A 19,983-nucleotide genomic window follows, 5' to 3' on the forward strand; every position below is an offset into this window, starting at 1 on the left:
TACCTGTTTATTGTTGTTCCCCAACGTGTTTCCTCATCACATCTTATGCCTCCCTTCCTTTGGTTCATCTGTCATGGTGAAAAGTGGAAGCCCCTTACGGAAAGCAGTGTATATACTGTATGTGCGTGTGTGTGTGTGTGCGTAGGTGCTTCTCTTCTAAGAAAGATATCCGGCAAACTACAGATAAGATACAGAGCAGTTTATTGGTGACAGTACATATTTTTCCTGAGTGTAAACACACTGACTTTCTCTTCGTTTACATTGTGGTTGAAGCACGACCGCCAGGACTTTATCTTGACACATTTTAAACTGCACTCAGAACATACACACCAGCACAAAGCTGTCATTCACACTCACCATTTCTTTGTTTATTATTATTGAAAAACACAATACTTAAAGGATAAGTTCACCCAAAAGTGGAAATTCTACTTTTTTTTGTTTTGCTGTGAAGCTCCAGCAATATTTTGTGGACTACAGTCTTCCCCCCTTTCCATCTACATGGGGGTGAGTAGATAAAGACTGAATTTTAACTTTTTGTTGAACTGATCCTTTAAAATCCATGAATACATCCTGTATCGAGGTGATTATTTTTCTGTTTTGATCGTAAAAGGTTTAAGCTAATATTTTTATTTAATCATATATCGGGCACTTGAAGCCTGTGGTTCGATATCTATTGTACTATTATTTGGAGCATCATGCATTTAAGCATCTTCATAAACTAACATCTACGTTTAAAGTACCTGGTGAAAGACTACAGGGGTGTTAAATATATGACTTTAGCAGCATATAGATGCAGGACTTAGTGTGTTAATTGAATACCTGTTCCAGTGCGCATTTAAACAGAAGCAGCTGTATTTCCTCACTGTATAATATCAGCATGCTAATATTGTTTGCTCGACATCTACGATACTGTATGTGTCAGTGCGAGGAGGACGGATGCTCTAACAGTCAAAGGATAGAGGTTACAGACTACTGTGACAGTTCTTCGTACCACCAGCTGGTCGTCCCCTTTTCTGCAAAAAAAAGCAGGTTAAATACATTGTAGTGTTTAAAAAAATAAAGCTACAAAAATAAAGTGACATTTTCTCAGTGCACATAGTGTAGCTTCACAGCCTCAAGTGCACTTGTGCTGTTCACAGTATTGAAGCGAGGCACAGACAACCCCACTGAGTTCAGTCTTCCTTCTCATTATAGCCCCCTCTCCAGCCCCAGAATTGAACCGAGCATCGCCCTGACTTTGCACATCCCCAGAGAGGCGCGTACACTCAGCCAGGAGCAGGGTTGTGATGAGTGGATGTCAGCCCAGTATTGCAGCATCTCCCTGGGCGAGATGTGGTGGATGGACACCATCGCCTGATAGCAGCAGCGCCCATATGGCACACCTGGACCACCGGAGAAGAGAGGGCAGTGAGAGGGCAGCACCCCAGCTGCCCGGGCACACAGACCAACAAATACATCCTCAGGGGGTAGAGGGGTGGATAAGGGTGATGCAGAGGCTGCCAGGGAAATTTTGAGCAATGCAGAGCGGGACAGGACATAAGCTGTACCACTGCAATAGTCCGGGAAGACAGAAGGAGGGTAGGCCCCTGAAGGGAGATAGTGTTTGCTGTCCGGGTCACGGTTCGGAGCCACTTGGAGATGCACCCTGCCAAGGTACAGGTCTCCTTGTTCATACGGGTTACGGCTCTTGTTCAGGAAGTGCAGGAGGGTGCTGGGATTGAACAGGACGTCATCATCCACTTTGGCCATGAAGTGAGCCTGAGGGCAGAAGCGGCGGGCCCAGCCCAGCATGGACAGGGTCTTCAGGGTAAGGTTGGAGTAGGTGTCCAGAAAGCGGCCCTGGATCAGGTCTCCTCTCTCCCTTGCCTCCTCTATCAGCAGCTTGGCCAGCCCGGGGTCAGACGCCACACCCACCATGAAGAGGGTCATGACCCGCAGGCCCCTCACCTCCACCTCCCCTCCCCAGGTGTCTCTGATGGCTTGGCGGGCCCTCTGATTGGCAGGAGCCGAGGTAACCATGGTGATGAGGTAAGGCTTGGCACGCTGACACACGAGCGGGCTGGGCATGAGCAGGAACTCCTCGGGTCTGGTGGGAGGGACGCTCTGCGGAGGGATGATGCCGGCGTGCGGCTCCACCACCGTGTTCATGCCCATGGAGGTGACCCATGTCTCGATGCAGTCCACGAAGAGCAGAGCCAACAGGGCTGCGCTCGCGATCCCCGCGCACAGAAACGGCAAAACACCAAGCCTGCTGCCACGCTTTCCAAACCGGGGCTTACACATCCACAGCCCCCGTCCGACCATGACCAACCCCCACCACCACTGCGCCGCTCTGAACACCACTGTAGCCGCTACAACTCGCCCTTTTTTCCCCTCCCTGATCCTCCTTCCCTTTGTCTCCACGAGCGGAATCACTCTATCATTCACCCGCTCCTGACCTCATCTCTGCTCGCAGGTGGAGGGGGAGCGCTGATGGTGCCACGGAGGATGCAGTAAAGCAGCTGGTACTGCTGTGTTGATGCTGCAGCCCGGTCACTTTCTACTAAAGTGGGGTACGCAGCTGCGCAAATGAAACGGTCGATCCGGCAGAAAGCCCGAGGCTGTAAAAAAAAAACCTCTCAACTGGAGCGATTCAAAGGTCGATTGCGAAATGTGTCAAATGATGGCGACAACTCCACCGCGACGTGATGGGGTTTTAATGTGTGATGCTCTGATGCTCTGCTCTGCTTCTGGGAAAGATGATGATGATGATGATGATGATGATGATGAGCAGTGTTTTTCCGACCATCGGGCTGCGTGACTGTCCTGTGGGCGAACCAGCACACTCGGATAAACACACATCGAGCTGGACATCCCAAATTCCGACCTACGTTCAACCATGTGCACACATGCTGACCTAAAACATAAAGATTTTTTGTTTTTGTTTTTTTGTTTTTTTATGTTTGCATGCGTGCATTTGGCGCAGTTTTGGTCATTTAATGGCTGTGTCTCTGGAAAATGTCCATGCGTGAAGATCTACCCAGCTATCTTAAGTCCGGATTCCGATTATTGCGGCAAAATGTGCAATCTAAATGTGCAAACATTGATGTGGGGATAAAATAAAGACTCCCTTGTTTGAAAGAAGCGAGCACACATCCCAAAAGATCATTTTAAGGAGGGTCATTTGAGTAGATATGAGGGTGTATTGTGCGCCTATTGTTCTCCTGCACACGTCGTCCGACCACACCTGATGGTGCAGGGCGACACCTGGTGGTCATTCCGAGGGACTTTTCCTGGCTGTTTGTTTTTCTTTTCCTTATTTTGGAGCAGATATTGTTTTCATAAAAGGGGAGAGGAGGGCATGTAAATTAAGGCAAATGCTCTCATGCAAATCTAGATGATTCTCGGGCTGGTCTACTACAGAGATTCAACTGACCGCAACTATGGGAAGAGACAGACATGGAAAAATGCCTGTGGTGCAGCATTTGTTCATTCAGTATGTATTTAGAGTAGTTGTTTAGTTGATGTGAGCCGTGCAAGAAACACAACTACATTAAATCCATTTTGGGGAGAAAAGAGATTTATAAATCTTGAGACCATGGTGACTGCAGACAGCATGAAAACAATGGCACATTTTTGTGACCAGGTGGCATCTATTTAAAGACCACCCTCTGGAAATGTTTAAGACATATGTAGGCCTGCAGTATAGAACTTTAAAAACAGAGTTTACAAAGTGCTTTGACAAACAAGCAAAAGCAGGAAACTCAGGAATGCAGTATTACAGAATAAATACTCAACCGTCAAGCCAAACACAAGGGAGACTGAGTCTAAGGTGAGTTCAAACAAGAAGGCAGAACTGAAAGTGTAAAAACACAAAAAGACAAAAAGAGTCATTACAAGTAAAAGCAATAAAACATGCAAAATCACAGGAAGAGAAAGGGAGAGGAAAAGTTATGCAAAATTAGAGATGAATAAAAAGAATAAAATCAAAAAAGGACGATAAGAAGACGCATACTGCACCGGGATCAACTCATAAATTAGTTATGGACTCTAAGTTCTGCTCATACGTACACGTCTTAAACTCAGATTTTAGGTTGGAGAAACTTTCAACATTTAGCAGATGATTGTGAAAACAGCCTGTAGTGTCAAACTACACACATACACAAGTAAAGTAAAAATAAAGTGTTATGTTAAAATATTACTTTGCTCGCCCATACAAATAGTACTTGAGTAAAGGCCGTAATGAATCTGGTATTAAATCAAAAGTACAAGTAACAGTAAGTTATACATATATTTACATGCATGCATATACCACCTGACAGTTATGGGATCTGATATTCAGCATTTTTCCAATGACCTGAATCAGTGTTGTTTTAATCTGATTGCAAGTAAAATAAATTAATTTAAAAAGTGCTACTTTGGCAAAGTAACTAAGTAATGAAGTGAGTAAAAAGTACAATATATGCCTCTGAAATGTAGTGGAGTAGAAGTATAAAGTAGCAGAAAATGGAAATGCTCAAGTAAAGTCTAAGTGCCTCAAAATAGTCTTTAAGTACAGTACATGAGTAAATGTACTTAGCTACATTCTTAGTTCTCTATAAATAAATACATACATATAAATACATCTCTGATCTACTTGTATGCTACAAAGCCTCCCGACCCCTCAGCACATCTGGGACAGGTTCAGTCAGTGTTCCCAGAATAAAAAAACCAAATGAGGTGAGGCAGCTTTTTGTTTCTCTGCTCCACCCGTGGAGCAAGTTTCCTGATTACCTGAGGACTGTTAAAGCCATTGGCTCATGTAAATCATTGTTACAGTTCACTGTGGCTTTCAAAGAATTAGATCCATAACTTCCTTTGAATCTGTAGCTTTGTATTAGATTGCTTTTGTTTTAAAAGCATTTTTAAACAGGTAATTAATTATTTGCTTGTTTTTGCTTTTTGTTTTTATTGTCTTTTGGATGCATTTGAATATTTTCTTAATGTTTTTGTTCTTAATGTACCTCTATGCCCCTGTAAAGCACTTTGAATTGCCTCATGTCTAAATGGTGCTATATAAATACATTTGCCTTGCCTTGTGTTTGTTATACTTTAACACTTTATGCCTGTGGAGTGCCTGGGTTGCCTTTTTGTTTGAATGATGTCTTAGCATGTTAGGATAAATGCATTTAATTCATTGTAAGTTTGCATTTAGTATCTTTACTGAACTGTAAAATTGCATAGATTTGATCAATTCATTTATAAACCTGTAGAAAATATCTTTGTCTATAAATCCTAATATTGCATACCACTTTTTAAAATATATCAGATCTTCTTTGATCAGACTTCTTCAGTTTCTAAATGCTTTTTGACAGTGTAGGAGAACAATACCCTGTAATTGTTTGTTGTTTCAGTAAAAAAACAAAAACAAAAAAAAACAGCATATTAAAGAATAAAACATTTAAAAAAAAAAAAATTTTGTTCAATTTTGAAATGCGTAAATAAAAGCTATGGTATTTTGACAATATCTGCAAAGTGTGACCCCTCTTTCTACTAGATTAATCAGTTTAGATAGATAGATAGATAGATAGATAGATAGATAGATAGATAGATAGATAGATAGATAGATAGATAGATGGATATTTCTCTGTCTGATTGTTGTTTCGTTAAAGAAGGCAGAAACTGTGACCGAGGAGAGGAGACCCCATTTATTATTTATTAACTTTTTCCTTTTTTACCATATATATGTATATATATGCTGACCGTAATCTATCTTCATCACTGTTTACACTGTGTTCTTTGTCTTGTGTGTCCTATCATGTCTATCACTTGTCTTGTGTTGCATTACCTAATAAAAAAAATAAAAAAAATAAAAAAAACAAAGGCGGCTGTGGCTCAGGGGTAGAGCCAGCGTCTGGTTATCAGAAGGTCGCTGGTTTGATTCCCTTGGTCTGCATGTTGAAGTGTCCTTGGACAAGATACTGAACCCCAAATAGCTCCTGATGTGCTGGTTGGCACCTTGCATGGTAGCCACCGCCATCTGTGTATGAATTACTGTAAGATGCTTTGGACAAAAGCATCTGCTAAATGTAATGTAAATGAGACCCTATTTATGTATTTAATTTTTCCCCTTTTCCATATATATGTATATATACTTGCCATACTCTACTTATTATTGTTACACCTTTACTTTCAGCTGTCCCCCTTACTTTCAATCCCCACTCCCCCTTTTCTGCATCCAAACACACACACACAGTGTCCTATCGTGTCTCTCACTTGTCTTGTGTTGCACCACCTAATAAAAAAAAAGAAGAAATGGCTGCACTAATAATGCAGAAACAGTGCTAACGCTAGTGAGTTTGTCTGTTTTACATCTGTTATGACACTTTTTGTGTACATTTTCCAACATCATATCTTGACAGCAGCATCCCTAGACAGTCAGACACAGTGACGTCAGTCCTGTCTGGCTTGCGCCAAGAGGGTAAGGGAGGGGGGGTGGGGAGGGGGTGGAGGCGCGCGGGGACGCGAGAGAGGAAGGAGTAAAAAAAAAAAACTGAACCATCACCGACGCGCTGGCGGAGCGGGGTCACGAACTATGACCTTTAACAGAAGAAAACCAAAACAAATATTTTATAAAATAGCCGAGAGCCCTAAATCCGTGACCACCGCTTCTCGGAGGTAAGTCTCAGTCCCGCACTGAAAACCGTAGAAAGCTCTGTGAGATCCTGGATGATTAAAGAGCGCAGCTAATCATCCAGCTAGCTTGTTAGCCTGCCGATGCGGAGCTCCCTTCCTGGCCGACTCTGGCTGCTCGGGATCCGGGCAAGGAGCGTGAAGCCCTGGGCGCTGTCCGGCTACACTGATATGCTTTACAGACAGTTAAACTAAGTATTAATATCTGACACTGCTGTTGACGTAACCTGGAGGACTCCCCGCATGCTAGAAAGGGGAAACACGGGCAGAGTCGGCTCTTGCTGCAGCCCTTATTGCTGTTGCGTGAATAAAGCTAGCTTAAACAGCTAACAGTGAAAAGCTACAGCTGCTGCAGATGAACTCGACCCTTTTACCTTTGCCATCCCGGGGACAGAAGTGGGTTGAGATGACAGGGACTGTTACTTAATTCACCAGAGCTGCATTTTTACATTTATCATCAGCACATCACGTCTTTCACCGTAACTCACAGTTTGGATAGAAAAATGCTCCAATATATTTATCAATAGGATTCGTCTCCAGTGTTATTGGCTGACTGCCAGGTTCTCCATTTTGTCCTGTGTTGTGATGCGTTTGGGGAAGGAGGTATTGATGATGGGCACTCTGTTAGACCAATCGGTCCACAGCGTGAGGCTGCGTGCTCCTCCCTTTGGTGAGTAAGCGTGTGGAGCCACTGCAGTCACATAAATCAGTTTTCACTTATGCTGTCAGGATGCATTAGTAGTTATGATCCCAAATTAATAAGGACAGGGTCAGTACTGTCAAGTGCAGGGAGGTCATTAATGGTGGGAGTAGATCCTGTCACCTAAAGGATGATGCTCAGATCAGTTGTGTCACCCACAATTTAAATATAGATCTTCAAAAATCGTGTGGTATTGTCTGTGGTAGAGGTCAGGAACTCAAGGAGACTGAGACCGATACTCCAACAACCAGTGATGAAATGAACCTAAGTACATTATACTTAAGTACTGCCCTTAAGTATAATTTTGAGGTACTTTGCTTTATCACTTTGCTTTATCACTTTGATACATTTAGTGACTAGTTACTTTGCAGACTCAGATTATTCACTCTTAATAGGCTATTAATTGTGACGTGTTAGCAATCAGATATTGTTGTCGGCAGCACATTGTGTGAGAGGATGGTGCATCAGAGCCAATGTTGAACATTTTAAAATTAGTTTATTTTATGGGCAATCTTAGAGAAAAATCATCAATATCGATAATCGGAAAATGCTGAATATTGGCCCTGATAATCAGCCAGGACCAATAATCTATCTACGCCTAGTCTATAGCTCTGATTTTGACTATGTACCTTATTACATATATACTGCATTGAAAGGGATCCTTAAATAGAGTACTTTATAACAGGGTTTTTTACAACTGATTTGATGCACTTGGTCCACAAAGGCCCTGATCACAACTTCAAATGCATTCACATAACTTTGAATGATTTTGTGGCATTTTTCATGCAGTTCTTACACATTTAACAAAAGTGCAGAGGTAACAAAGGTTTGTAATGGTATGCGATTTTCATGGTATGATAACCATCTCAAACAAAAGTGTTATTATAGTTTCCAAAAAAATGATGTCCTGACAGACATGAAACATGAAATATAAGTATTTTTAATGATCACATATATACTGTAGATATGCACATATCTACAGTAACCCTTTTCCTTGGTGTCTGCTCATCCTCTGTGTGTCAGTATGCTGGATTGTGTGATACAATATGTCTGACACCATAATCACTGAAGTCACATGTAAAGGGACATGCCAGGTTAGTAGCCTGCTATTCTCTAAAATAGATAGAAGCAATGACAGTATGAAAAGCAGCTGGGATATGGGGATGTGCACATCTAAGGTGGTTAATTTATATGGAGGGACATCAGTTGTCCTGTGTCATATTGGTCGCTGTGGGGTTCAGGCTGCAGTGTAATCTGGTTATCAACGGTCTTTCAAATCTCATGTCCAGGTCACACTCAGAGGTCATGGATTTGGCTTGTGGTGGCATCACTGCAGTCATGTCAAGGCTGGATTTTTCACACAAAATATTTATCTAAGGTGTCTGAACAGGAAGAATATTACAGTAGGTGTGATGCGGAAGAAAATCTATTATCAGATCTTAATGACAGGGAAGATGTGGAGCAGTAAGCAGGTGTCTATTTAGTGTATTTTATTCTCTGTTTTATTTATCACCATTAAATGATTGCATGTGTGAATGTATAATTTGATGTACAATGTTTTTCATTTTCCTCTCTTGATTGAGAATTTTTAACCTTTATCTAACTAGGACTGAAGTCTCAAGTCTTAAAGTGCCCTGGCCAAAACAGTCAGCAGCAGAATTATACAGTTTTAGACCTAAAACCTAAACTAATTTGTGACAAAATTGTCATAATGCATCCGCTGTGATCCACCAGCACAACATTATATATGTAAAACCGCCCCAGCATTGGCCTGCTCTTCTCTGACTCTCTGACACTTTGCACCTTTGTGGTTGATTAATGTCTGTGGCATCTTTCCAAACAGACTTCACTAATGACCTTACATCATCATGACGACCAACCTCAATCTGCTCGCTCAGCAGAAAGTGGAGGAGCACGAGGCAGAGGTGAGCGTGCACTGGGTGACCTTGATGATGTACTGTTTGCTCGCAGTCTGAGTTGTTCCATTTAACCTAAAGTTGATTTTAATTCAAATACTGCATTGCCTCTGTCTGGCTGTCTGGTTAGTGGATGCTGCCTTTATATATTGCCATAGAGACCTACCTGCTGTAGACAGCTGTTCTGTAGACGTGTTACATAATAACTTTTCTATGCTTTAAACAGACTCAAGTAAAATATATTTGTGTTGCAGACTTATTGATCATAATTTGTATGTGTTTACAATGTGCAGGTGTCATCCTCTCCTTCAGACTCAATGATGAGTGAGTCTCCACAGCGCTTTCAGATCATCTCCACTGAGCCTGCAACAACACCACAGCGAATACAGGTAACTGCTTCAGATAACGTGACACTGCTGCTACCTGTTGCTGCCTGTTTCAGCACATTTGCAGAAGCAGCAGCGATGAACAAGTTGATGTAAAAACATGTGACTTATCTCCAACCTTCCGTCTCACTCTCTTCTCTTTTTTTTTTAGCACAACCTCATTGGTGCATGTTAATTTCCACCTCCCTCTATTTCTGTCTCCTTCTGTCAGATTGTAACCGACCAGCAGACAGGTCAGAAGATCCAGATAGTGACAGCGATGAAGCCGTCCAGTGCTCCCAAGCAGCAGTTCATTCTGACTACGGCTGACAGCTCAGGGGCAGGCAAGGTTATCCTGGCCTCACCAGACAGCCACAACACTAAGCAGCTCATCTTCACTGCTGCAGACAGCCTGATGCCAGGAAGAATACAGGTACAGTCCCCCCCATAATATCATCCCCTGGTACATAGTGTGATGATACGATTGGAAGTATTTGTTATTATTTTCAGACAGTGTTATAACCTTGATATTGACATTGTGTTAAGGTGAAAAACAAGATAAATGGCCTGTCTTTGACTTTGATTCTCAGATTGTCACAGATCCAGTGTCAATGGAACGGTTGTTAGGGCAGTCGGGGGACTTAAATCGACCACAGCCAGTGGAGTACTGTGTTGTGTGTGGGGACAAGGCTTCAGGTACTAAAGTTTCTTTACCAGGTGATGTAAGGATTTGTTTGTGTTCTTACTGATGTATCCTGATGCCAAATCTGACTTTGTGTTTGTCAGCAGTCGAACATGCACCCACACACACAGTGACTCACACACACTGACTAGTTTCTTTGTGTGCAGGGCGTCACTATGGAGCGGTCAGTTGTGAGGGATGCAAAGGTTTCTTCAAGCGGAGCGTGAGGAAGAACCTGACCTACAGCTGCCGCAGTAAACAGGACTGCGTCATCAACAAACACCACCGCAATCGCTGCCAGTTCTGTCGGTTGAGGAAATGCCTTAAGATGGGAATGAAGACTGATTGTGAGTTAGCATTGAAATCTAGAGCATGATATGAAAATACGTAGAAAAACACAATGCTGCTTAGAAAATAGTCTGGTATTATCAGGGTGTCTGCAGGTCTTGAAAAGTATTGAAAAGTTGAATTCAATTCCCTCAACAACAAAAAAAAGACTTAAATCTTAAACTTAATATACTATCATTGGTGGTCACACTTTACAATAACCATCCTCAATAAATGGTACATTTATAGTTATTTAAACCTGTTGTTAAAATAACAACAATGAAGTGCTTTATAAACCATTTATGAAGCAGTTGCAGAGTTCAGCAAAGAACATTTGCAGCTATTAATGGCCAGCCAAAAAATGTTTATAGATGAACTACAGAGTATTAATTAACCATTTACAAAGTGTAAGGAATATCAGTCGTAACTTTACAATAAACAGTTGCTTAATAATGACCTAATAAAACGTCTCATTGTTTTTTAACAAAAAGATCTTTAAAAGTTTTAAGTCAAATTTGGTCAACACTGCAAAAACCCTAATAATGCATCTGTACAAGAATATTACTTTGGGATTATTTTTATTGTTATAACCATTAGAAAAAAGTAAATACAGTTTTTATACTTTCTATTTATCCTCAGCTGTCCAGAGTGAGAGAAAGCCCATTGACGTAGTGCCCAGAGAGAAGCATGCCAACTGTGCTGCCTCCACCCAAAAGATCTACATTCGCAAGGACCTGAACAGTCCACTGATCGCCACGCCAACCTTTATTTCTGATACAGAGACAGATGGCTCCAGGTCAGTGGTAATATGAGCTACAGACAGACCTCAGGCCCCAGCTCTCTTGATGTTATGTGAACTGTTTCTTGATGATGCTCTTTGGTGCCGTGCAGATCCAGCCTGCTGGACCAGGGGATGCTAGTTAATATCCAGCAGCCGGTCATCCAGAGTGATGGAACTTTGCTGCTGGCCACCGACTCAAAGGTACAGCTGCAGATACTACAAATATAACATCTGCCTGCTCTGCTGCTGTCTGTCTCCTTCTGCTCCTTGTAATATGTGTGATCGTTCAGACGGAGATGTTGCAAGTTTCTGTTGCTCTTGTAATATGAGGCTGTTATATTTGGTGCTTAGTGTTAGAGGAGAAACTAAATAAAGACATTTGCGCTTAGAAATCTTTATAGCTGGGAAGACACTGTGAGCTTTAATTTATCTTGTACATTGTGTGAACTCACTTTTCCTCAGCCTTTCTGCACGGCCAGAACAGACAACATTTATGGTCTGTGCAGATCGATTGACTGTCCATGACGATGCTGCTCACACTGAACATAAGCACGGAAACCCCAGGCTCTCTTGTCTATTGACATTCGTATAACGTTTATTCAAACTATTTAACTGTGTCAATCTGGCCAAAAAGTTCTATTTTGTTTACAGTTTACAGAAACAATTGACTTGTATATAGACATTGTATGTTGTTGATCACTGTTGCTTTTACACACACCTGATTCTTCACTTACCTGTATGTACATAATATGTTTACTTTGACCTACATTACCCATCTTAGTTGTCCTTGTTTTTAGCTATATGTTTATAATAAATTCCTGTAAACTGTGTGTAAGTTCATTGTGAGCAACTTAAAACCAGAGTCACGTTTCATGTGCACATGCTCGGCCAATAAAGCTGATTCTGATTCTGATACTTATATTGATTTTGGACGTCAAGTTGGAAGAAATGAAGAAAAATATGGAGCTGCAGATGACTGGAGTGTAATTTCTAACCTGCCAGAAATCCTTATCATTGATCTGGCAATGATACCTGGTAGCACTTTATAACTAGAATGGCACTCAGTAGAGTGCATACCCTAGCCAAGAACCAAGAGTCCCCTTTAATTCAATCAAGCCTTATCCAATATCAAAGGTGCCACTCTGTGTCACTATAAATTTTAATCCACCCATAACTGCGTAACCATTATTTAAGATCACAAGATCTAGGATCCACATCAAATTGTATTCACTCATAGATAGATAGACCAGCCATCGAGTAGATTTATTTATTTTTTTAATCAAGATTCATGCATTATTCCCTGAGAAATAAAAAAAACACGCTGCCTCGCAATGTTAAAGAAAAGTGAGACACCGAGTTTAGACCCATTCACCATCCAAGTTTTGTAGAAATCCATTCAGTAGTTTTTGTGTAATCCTGACAACAAACTAAGCAACAAACCTGCAAATGGACAGGGGTGAATAATTAGGTAATAACGGTCATTAATAAATGGTAAATCTATAGTTGATTAAACTTAAAATTTATAAAGAGACCTTTACAAAGGCTTAATAATGACTTATACACATTTCATTGCTTAAGTACAATAATTATTAACTTAAGTTCAATTAACCATGAATTTACAATTTATCAATGATGGTTATACAAAATGTATTTAAGGTATAAGTGTTACTTTGTACCTCAAATTGAACATTAAGCAAACTGAAATTCATACCTGATTTTAAAATAAGTCAGGGTCTAAAATCAAGCTCAGATTGTCAAGTATCTTCTCAGTTTAAGGCAGATTTTTTTTTTTTTAGAGCAAAATGAAAGTTTTTCAGTGTATTTTGAGCGTTGGTCATTTATTTTTGTTGCAGACGACAGATGTTTGTGTTTCATTTTGTGACTATAGTGGATCCTGGTTCAGGTGACCTATTTGATGAACAAATAATCTGCATTGTTTTGTTTGTCTTCAGATGGAGTCTGGGCAGGGGGACTTGGGGACACTAGCCAATGTGGTGACATCATTGGCCAACCTGAGTGACTCACTCAAAGAGAATCTAAACAATGGTGATACCTCGGACAGCCAACATGAGGAGCAGTCTGCCAGCGAGATAACACGGTCAGCAGTGCCATGCAATATTAAATGAACATCATTCACATTAAGTTTTGGATTGTATTATCTGCAATGATTTTACCCCTGACATTTGCACAGTCATTTAGATAGCTATTCTGTGGTTTTCTTTTTTTTTTTCAACTCATGGTCACTCTGTTTTTGTTTGTGTTATGCACAGTGCCTTTGACACCCTGGCCAAAGTTTTCAACCCACCTGAAGTTGGTGTCGGACAGAGACTGGCAGAGAAGTCGCAATGTGTTGGTGGAACAACTATCCAGCTGATTGGTCGAGACCAGGAGACCCCCATCATTGAAGTGGAGGGACCATTGCTCACAGACGGCCATGTTGGCTTTAAGGTGGGTAGAGTCAACACACTTGACTCACATTAGGGCTGAACAATTAATCTAAATTTCATGAAAATTGCAATATGGACGACTACATTTTCCAAATTGTAGGGGACAAAATATTTGATGTAGGCTAACTTTGAAATTTATCTGTCGCCAAATATGTTTTAATAATTTCCTTTGTCCTTCATCTCCGCTTTTTCCTCTCTGTGTAGCTGACCATGCCCAGCCCCATGCCTGAGTATCTGAATGTACATTACATCTGTGAGTCAGCATCCAGACTTCTCTTTCTCTCCATGCACTGGGCGCGCTCCATCCCTGCCTTCTCAGCTCTTGGGTAAGAATGGATTACATTACTGTCTTAATGACTACAGACTACATGAATACAGTGCATTATCTTCTATCTACACGCTCACACTTATCTATGGTTTTTTTTGTTTTTTATCTCTGTCTCAGCCAGGAGGCAAACACAAGTTTGGTGCGAGCCTGTTGGAATGAGCTGTTCACTCTGGGCCTCGCTCAGTGCGCTCATGTAATGAACCTGTCGACCATCCTGACTGCCATCATCAACCACCTTCAAAGCAGCATCCAGGATGGTATGGACCTCGTCATCATTTCTCAGTGGGACACAGATATAAACAGAAATCAAGAAATGTGATTCATGTTTAAAGTTACAATAACTTAGTAATTCTAAAGCATAGAAGACTATGGGAAGAGGTTTTCTCTAATTGCTTCATTCACTTGACAGCCCTTGTAGAATCTGGACATTGTTGATTAGATGGTTATGAAACCAATGAAAGGTTGGTTGTACCACTCTGATGTTACACATTCCAGTATTACACTTATGAGCCCCAGATGGTGCTACATCATTGATTATTTGTCCATGTTATCTTTTGATGATGACACCATGTTTTTTGTTGTTTCTCAAAGTCACATTCCTGGTTAGATACAGCTTAAACAACAAGAAGCAAAGTGGGCATTTTCTTCTCTTTCAGATAAGCTTTCGGGGGAAAGGGTGAAGCAGGTGATGGAGCATATTTGGAAGTTCCAGGAGTTCTGTAACAGCATGACAAGGTTGGAGACTGACAGCTACGAATATGCCTACCTGAAGGCTATAGTGTTGTTCAGCCCTGGTGAGTCTGCTTTTCTTAATCAAGAATCAACTTTCAGTAATTTATTACCCTGTCTGGTGCATTAAGAAACCTGCTAGGAGACACAGTTGAACTGATGATGAGGAGTTAAGGGCCCTCACTGCTTCAGCATATGTGCTGTTACGCAAACAAGTAGTTCTGGTCTTAATTCTACATAACCATTTTCCTGAAGGAAGGGGGACAAAAAGTTCATTAAAAGACCTGTATTCGCATTTTGGAAAACAGCTGTTGTATGTTTGACCTATCAGATCACCCAGGTGTGGACAGCAGCGGGCAAATTGAGAAGTTCCAGGAAAAAGCATTAATGGAGCTGCAGGACTACGTGCAGAAAACATACCCAGATGACTCCTACAGGTACATTTATACCTCCAACCTAACCAGTCAGTTCAATGATGGACTGCTCTTAGTGTACATCTGTACCTCGGTACCATTGTAAATGAGGGTTCTCCCTTAATGTGCCACACTGCTGTCGCTGGTAAAGATTACTTTGCAGTACTTGTTGTGTGTTCGTTTCCCCAGGTTGACCCGTATCCTGACTCGTCTCCCGGCCCTGCGCCTCATGAACTCCAGCATCACGGAGGAGCTTTTCTTCACCGGCTTGATAGGTAACGTCACTATTGACAGCATCATTCCCTACATCCTCAAGATGGAGACGGCTGAGTATAACAGCCAGGATTCTGAACCCACAGAATGACAGCTCATCACTGCAACAGCCAGAACTGTCTATTTAAAGATGGGTGAGGTACTCACAGTAAGCAGCAACAGTAAACAGTAAACCCTTACTGTTGAACTGTAGTCCAGAATCCTGCAGCTACCCCTTGTTTCCTAACAATGCATGGTGCAAAGTCATCCAGGAATCTAGCATTGGAGAGCCAGGATGACACTTGGAATGTTTTTGGTATTTTTTTTCCCTTCCTGTCCTAAACTCAGTCACTATGAACTGATTGAAAAAAGGAATCCTCTGCAGCTGCAACTACACTCATCTCCTTTAATGTCTTTATAGCACTTAAAGCTGATTACATGGTAACTTCACCTTCTGAGCTAAGCCTTTCAAATTATTTTTGTTTTTTATAAGCCTTACCATGCTCTCGTGTTGATCACATACATAAATCAGCACTAGCTTTTGTTGTAGACATCAGATGTCCTTAATCTAAAAATCCGAAGCATAAATCTTACATGTGGAAGGAGTCATTTAAGACTAAAAACATCTGAGTAAGTACTTTTAAGTGTACTTAGAAGCCATATAGTACTTGTATTTGTTGGTATTTGGGCACATTGGCGCAGTACAAACTGATATTTTTAATGACCTGTTAGTGCTCTTAATTCAGGCTTTTGCAAAGACTCAGTTGGACTTCTCTGAATATCACACAAAAACTTCAAACAAGCTTTGTAAAAATGTTCTCCCTGTTCAATTTTTAAACCAACACATTAAGATAGAAGGTACGAGACATGAATCTGCAATTCTTTATGTGTATTATTTATTAGCTTTTATCTAGTTTGCTTCTTTACTCTGTTTCCAGTTACATGTCTTTTATTTAATTAACAGAGAGAAGCCAGACAAAGTCTCATTGTACCTGGGTATAATGAAAAAATAAAGATAAATATTTAAATACATTTTTAAAATTGTTGGAATGGGTCCTGCGATCAGGTACTAGAGAACTAACTTAAACCTAAATTGATTCATCCTCAATCTTTATTCATGTGGACTGGCTATCATCGTATGTGTTCATAGCCAGTTATAACATGACCAACGTCTTTCAGTTTCACTTTCATGTAAGCCAAATTAGCCGCTTTAATTGACCATATGTCCTTTTTTATACGGAATGACACCTCAGAGATTTTAAGGTTTGGGGGTGTTTTCATGTTTAGCTAAACTTAATTCTGGGTCATCATGAGTTTGTTGTTAATATAACCTGTGCAATCACCTCATCACTTTTCCCTTAATGACAATCAATTCTATGTTATTTCCCTCTGCCCCGTCAGTGTCATGACTGTTCTTCTCAATCCTCATTTTGTTTGCACATTTATCAGTTGCAATGATATCCTTTAAAGAATTAGATTATCGTTAAGATTTTCGGTTCAGATATGTTACTTATGTGTAGCTATGCTACTGTTTTTTTGTACGTGTGTTTGTATTTGTACTCTGCACATCATCAGCTTTTGTGGCGTTCCACTGTGTTCATGCTGACTAAAACTTTGTGTTTTGTATGTTTTCTAAAAACTTTTTAATTTGTTGTGAACAATTTTGCGTGTTGCATACTAAGTGTACTTAAAGTACTTTTGGGCAGGTTTCCCTTGATTTAAAAAAAAAAAAGAAGAAAAGAAAAACAAGACATTTTCTAGAAGCCAGTCTCGAGTGCACGGATGTCTTGAAGAACATATGGAGATGTGCATCAGCTAACCCAACTGTAAAAGTTCAGAATAAGCATCCACAGCAACATGAATAGTAACAGCGATGTAAAGAAATAAACAAGGATTATGTCTTGTGAAATAAATGTCAATTGTAATATTTGGGTTTAAAACCCTTTCAGACTTTGTAAAGGCACTGTCGTGAAATGACCTTTGTACATGTAATTTCATAAAAATGAGTGCATGTTGTTTTTAAGCGAGGTTTTATAATCTCTGTCTGTCCCAATAAGGAGCATTGTTATAATTTTTATAGTGCATTGCAGTGCATGATGAAGTTGCTAAAGTGCATTTTATTAAATGCTGTATGAAAAATGTTAATTTAAATGTTGTGGCTTTAAAATATTTACCATGAGAAGCTCCCACATTAGAGGAAATTAGATCAGTTGTGTTTTTTTTTCAGCTTTGTGGATGGAGTATCCTTTGGTTGAAATTTTATACAATGTAAATGTACTTTGTTTTTCTGCTCATGTAAAATGTATTTCTTCAAACACAGATCGAGATATTCAGACGGCATTCACGTTTTATCACAACCCTACATTTCTACCTCACACCGATGACAATATAAAACAAATGTATTAACGACTGAGCTCCTGTATCAGCATTCCAGTCTCTGAGGCTGGCTTCTCTGAAGCCAAACATTATAAAAAATAAACAAATATGAATTATGACATGACTGAGTCTGTTCATGCTGAAAAAGCAGGAGTGTTTGTGTCACATACACAACACCTGGATACTGCAGATTCTGCTCTCATATTAATAAAGCTGTGCTAACAATATGGACCACCAGATTTCATCAATTAAGCGATGCTGCTTTTTCTAGAAATAAAAAGGAAAAATTGCTAATTGGCCGCTCGGGTGACGACAACATCCGTAAACGTCATCAAAACGCGCCCCACCGTGTGCTTGTGCGACTCCTGCAGTTGCAGTCTTTTCAAATGCTATCCTGTAGATTAAAAAAATAACACTTTAAAATGCCTATGAAAGGACGGTTCCCGATCAGGAGGACTCTGGAGTACCTCCAGAAGGGCGACATCATCTTTAAAAACAGAGTGAAGATCATGACGGTCAATTATAACACACATGGAGAGCGCAGCGACGGAGCAAGGTCAGAGCTAACAACAGCTAGCCAACACATGTCCTGCTAAAAAAAAAAGCATCATTTTGTCTTTCTCAGTTTCACATTGTAATATTTCATAGGAACCATTTAACTACATAGCACTAACTATTGCTATCGAAAGTGCCATGGGTGCCAGTGCTGTACATATAGAGCAATAAAAGGGCTCTTCACTATCTATCTATCTATCTATCTGACTATCTGACTGTCTGTCTGTCTGTGTGTCTGTCTGTCTATTATTGTTGCTATGGCGGCTAATAATGAGAAGGTAGTATGGGAGGCTGTCTGTTCATTCAGAACCAAGAAGAATCTTAAAAAGTTGTCCTTTGTTGTTGAAGTTTGCCAAAGTTGACCTCTGTCAGACTGCCAGTTATGTGATTAAATTGTGTACCTTCTCCTTTTGTTTTGCAGGAAGTTTGTCTTCTTCAATATTCCCCAGATTCAGTACAAGAACCCATGGGTCCAAATAATGATGTTCAAAAATATGACACCATCACCGTTCTTGAAGTTCTACCTTGGTGTGTAGCCTCGCTTGCACTGTTGTTTTGCCTTTATTATTATTGTTGTTGTTGTTGTTGTCCTATCAAGCTTGGCCTCATCTCCTCGGTCTCCTTGCAGATGATGGGGAGCAAGTTCTGGTGGATGTGGAAGCGAAGGACCACAAAGAAATATCACAACACGTGAAGAAGATTTTGGGCAAAACAGAGTAAGATATTCAGAGTTTATTGTGATCTAAATGTGGACACCTACATGACTATATTCAGTTATGATTAGAGCTTAAATAAATCAAATATTAGATACTATTAACTTTATATGTTGATATTTAAAATGTGACAGTGCTTGTGATATTTACACAAAACAGTGCTCAAAGATTGTGAGTAATGTGGATATATTTCTTTATTTCACTTGGAAAGATCAAGTCACTTAAGAAAACTGTATATCTCAATTGGAGACAAAGTGTCTAGTCTAATTACAACATAATTGAAGAAAATATATATTGGTAATATTTATAAACTTCCATGTATATCTGACAGAAAATGACTGCCATTAAGTAACCATGACAGTATGGTAATAATAACATGCATATGAATATCTTGATTTCCCTCCCTCTCTTGTTTACAGCGAAGTGTTACAAGCTGAGGCTCGAGCGAGGATGCAGGCCTCCAACCCTGCCAACTTTGGCCCAAAAAAGTACTGTCTGAGGGAGTGTATCTGTGAGGTGGACGGCCAGGTGCCGTGTCCTGGCACCACACCGCTGCCCAAGGAGATGACAGGCAAATACCGTGTCAAGATGGCGGCATCACAGGAGTGAGAAGAAGAGGAGAACAGTCGAATGTTGTCGATTATCTGGACAATATTATGATTAGATTTTGTACGATTATGCAAAAAAAAAAGGACTACCACATTGCATACTTTGTTGTAAATATGTCTAACTTAATGGATCATGACTG

General features: G+C 40.5%; 3 protein-coding genes across 3 annotated transcripts; 2 read left to right on the forward strand and 1 right to left on the reverse strand.

Moving 5' to 3' along the window:
- Positions 1–332: 332 nt before the first annotated feature.
- Positions 333–2,514, reverse strand: b3galt4 (UDP-Gal:betaGlcNAc beta 1,3-galactosyltransferase, polypeptide 4). The gene has a single exon (XM_073470983.1). The coding sequence runs from the start codon at positions 2,302–2,304 to the stop codon at positions 1,189–1,191; it is 1,116 nt and encodes a 371-aa protein (XP_073327084.1). The 5' UTR covers positions 2,305–2,514; the 3' UTR covers positions 333–1,188.
- Positions 2,515–6,510: 3,996 nt separating this feature from the next.
- Positions 6,511–17,309, forward strand: nr2c2 (nuclear receptor subfamily 2, group C, member 2). The gene is made up of 15 exons (XM_073470964.1): positions 6,511–6,636; positions 9,195–9,276; positions 9,561–9,656; positions 9,865–10,065; positions 10,223–10,328; positions 10,482–10,661; positions 11,281–11,437; positions 11,533–11,623; positions 13,375–13,520; positions 13,693–13,870; positions 14,074–14,195; positions 14,315–14,454; positions 14,854–14,991; positions 15,258–15,363; positions 15,529–17,309. The coding sequence occupies exons 2-15, from the start codon at positions 9,220–9,222 to the stop codon at positions 15,701–15,703; spliced, it is 1,893 nt and encodes a 630-aa protein (XP_073327065.1). The 5' UTR covers positions 6,511–6,636; positions 9,195–9,219; the 3' UTR covers positions 15,704–17,309.
- A 1,022-nt stretch (positions 17,310–18,331) lies between these two features.
- On the forward strand, positions 18,332–19,929 carry mrps25 (mitochondrial ribosomal protein S25). The gene is made up of 4 exons (XM_073470037.1): positions 18,332–18,523; positions 18,944–19,050; positions 19,151–19,238; positions 19,655–19,929. Exons 1-4 carry the CDS (start codon positions 18,390–18,392, stop codon positions 19,842–19,844), a joined length of 519 nt encoding a protein of 172 aa, XP_073326138.1. The 5' UTR covers positions 18,332–18,389; the 3' UTR covers positions 19,845–19,929.
- Positions 19,930–19,983: the final 54 nt, after the last annotated feature.

The sequence above is a fragment of the Pagrus major genome, chromosome 7 (assembly GCF_040436345.1).
Source record: "Pagrus major chromosome 7, Pma_NU_1.0".
NCBI lineage: Eukaryota > Metazoa > Chordata > Actinopteri > Spariformes > Sparidae > Pagrus > Pagrus major.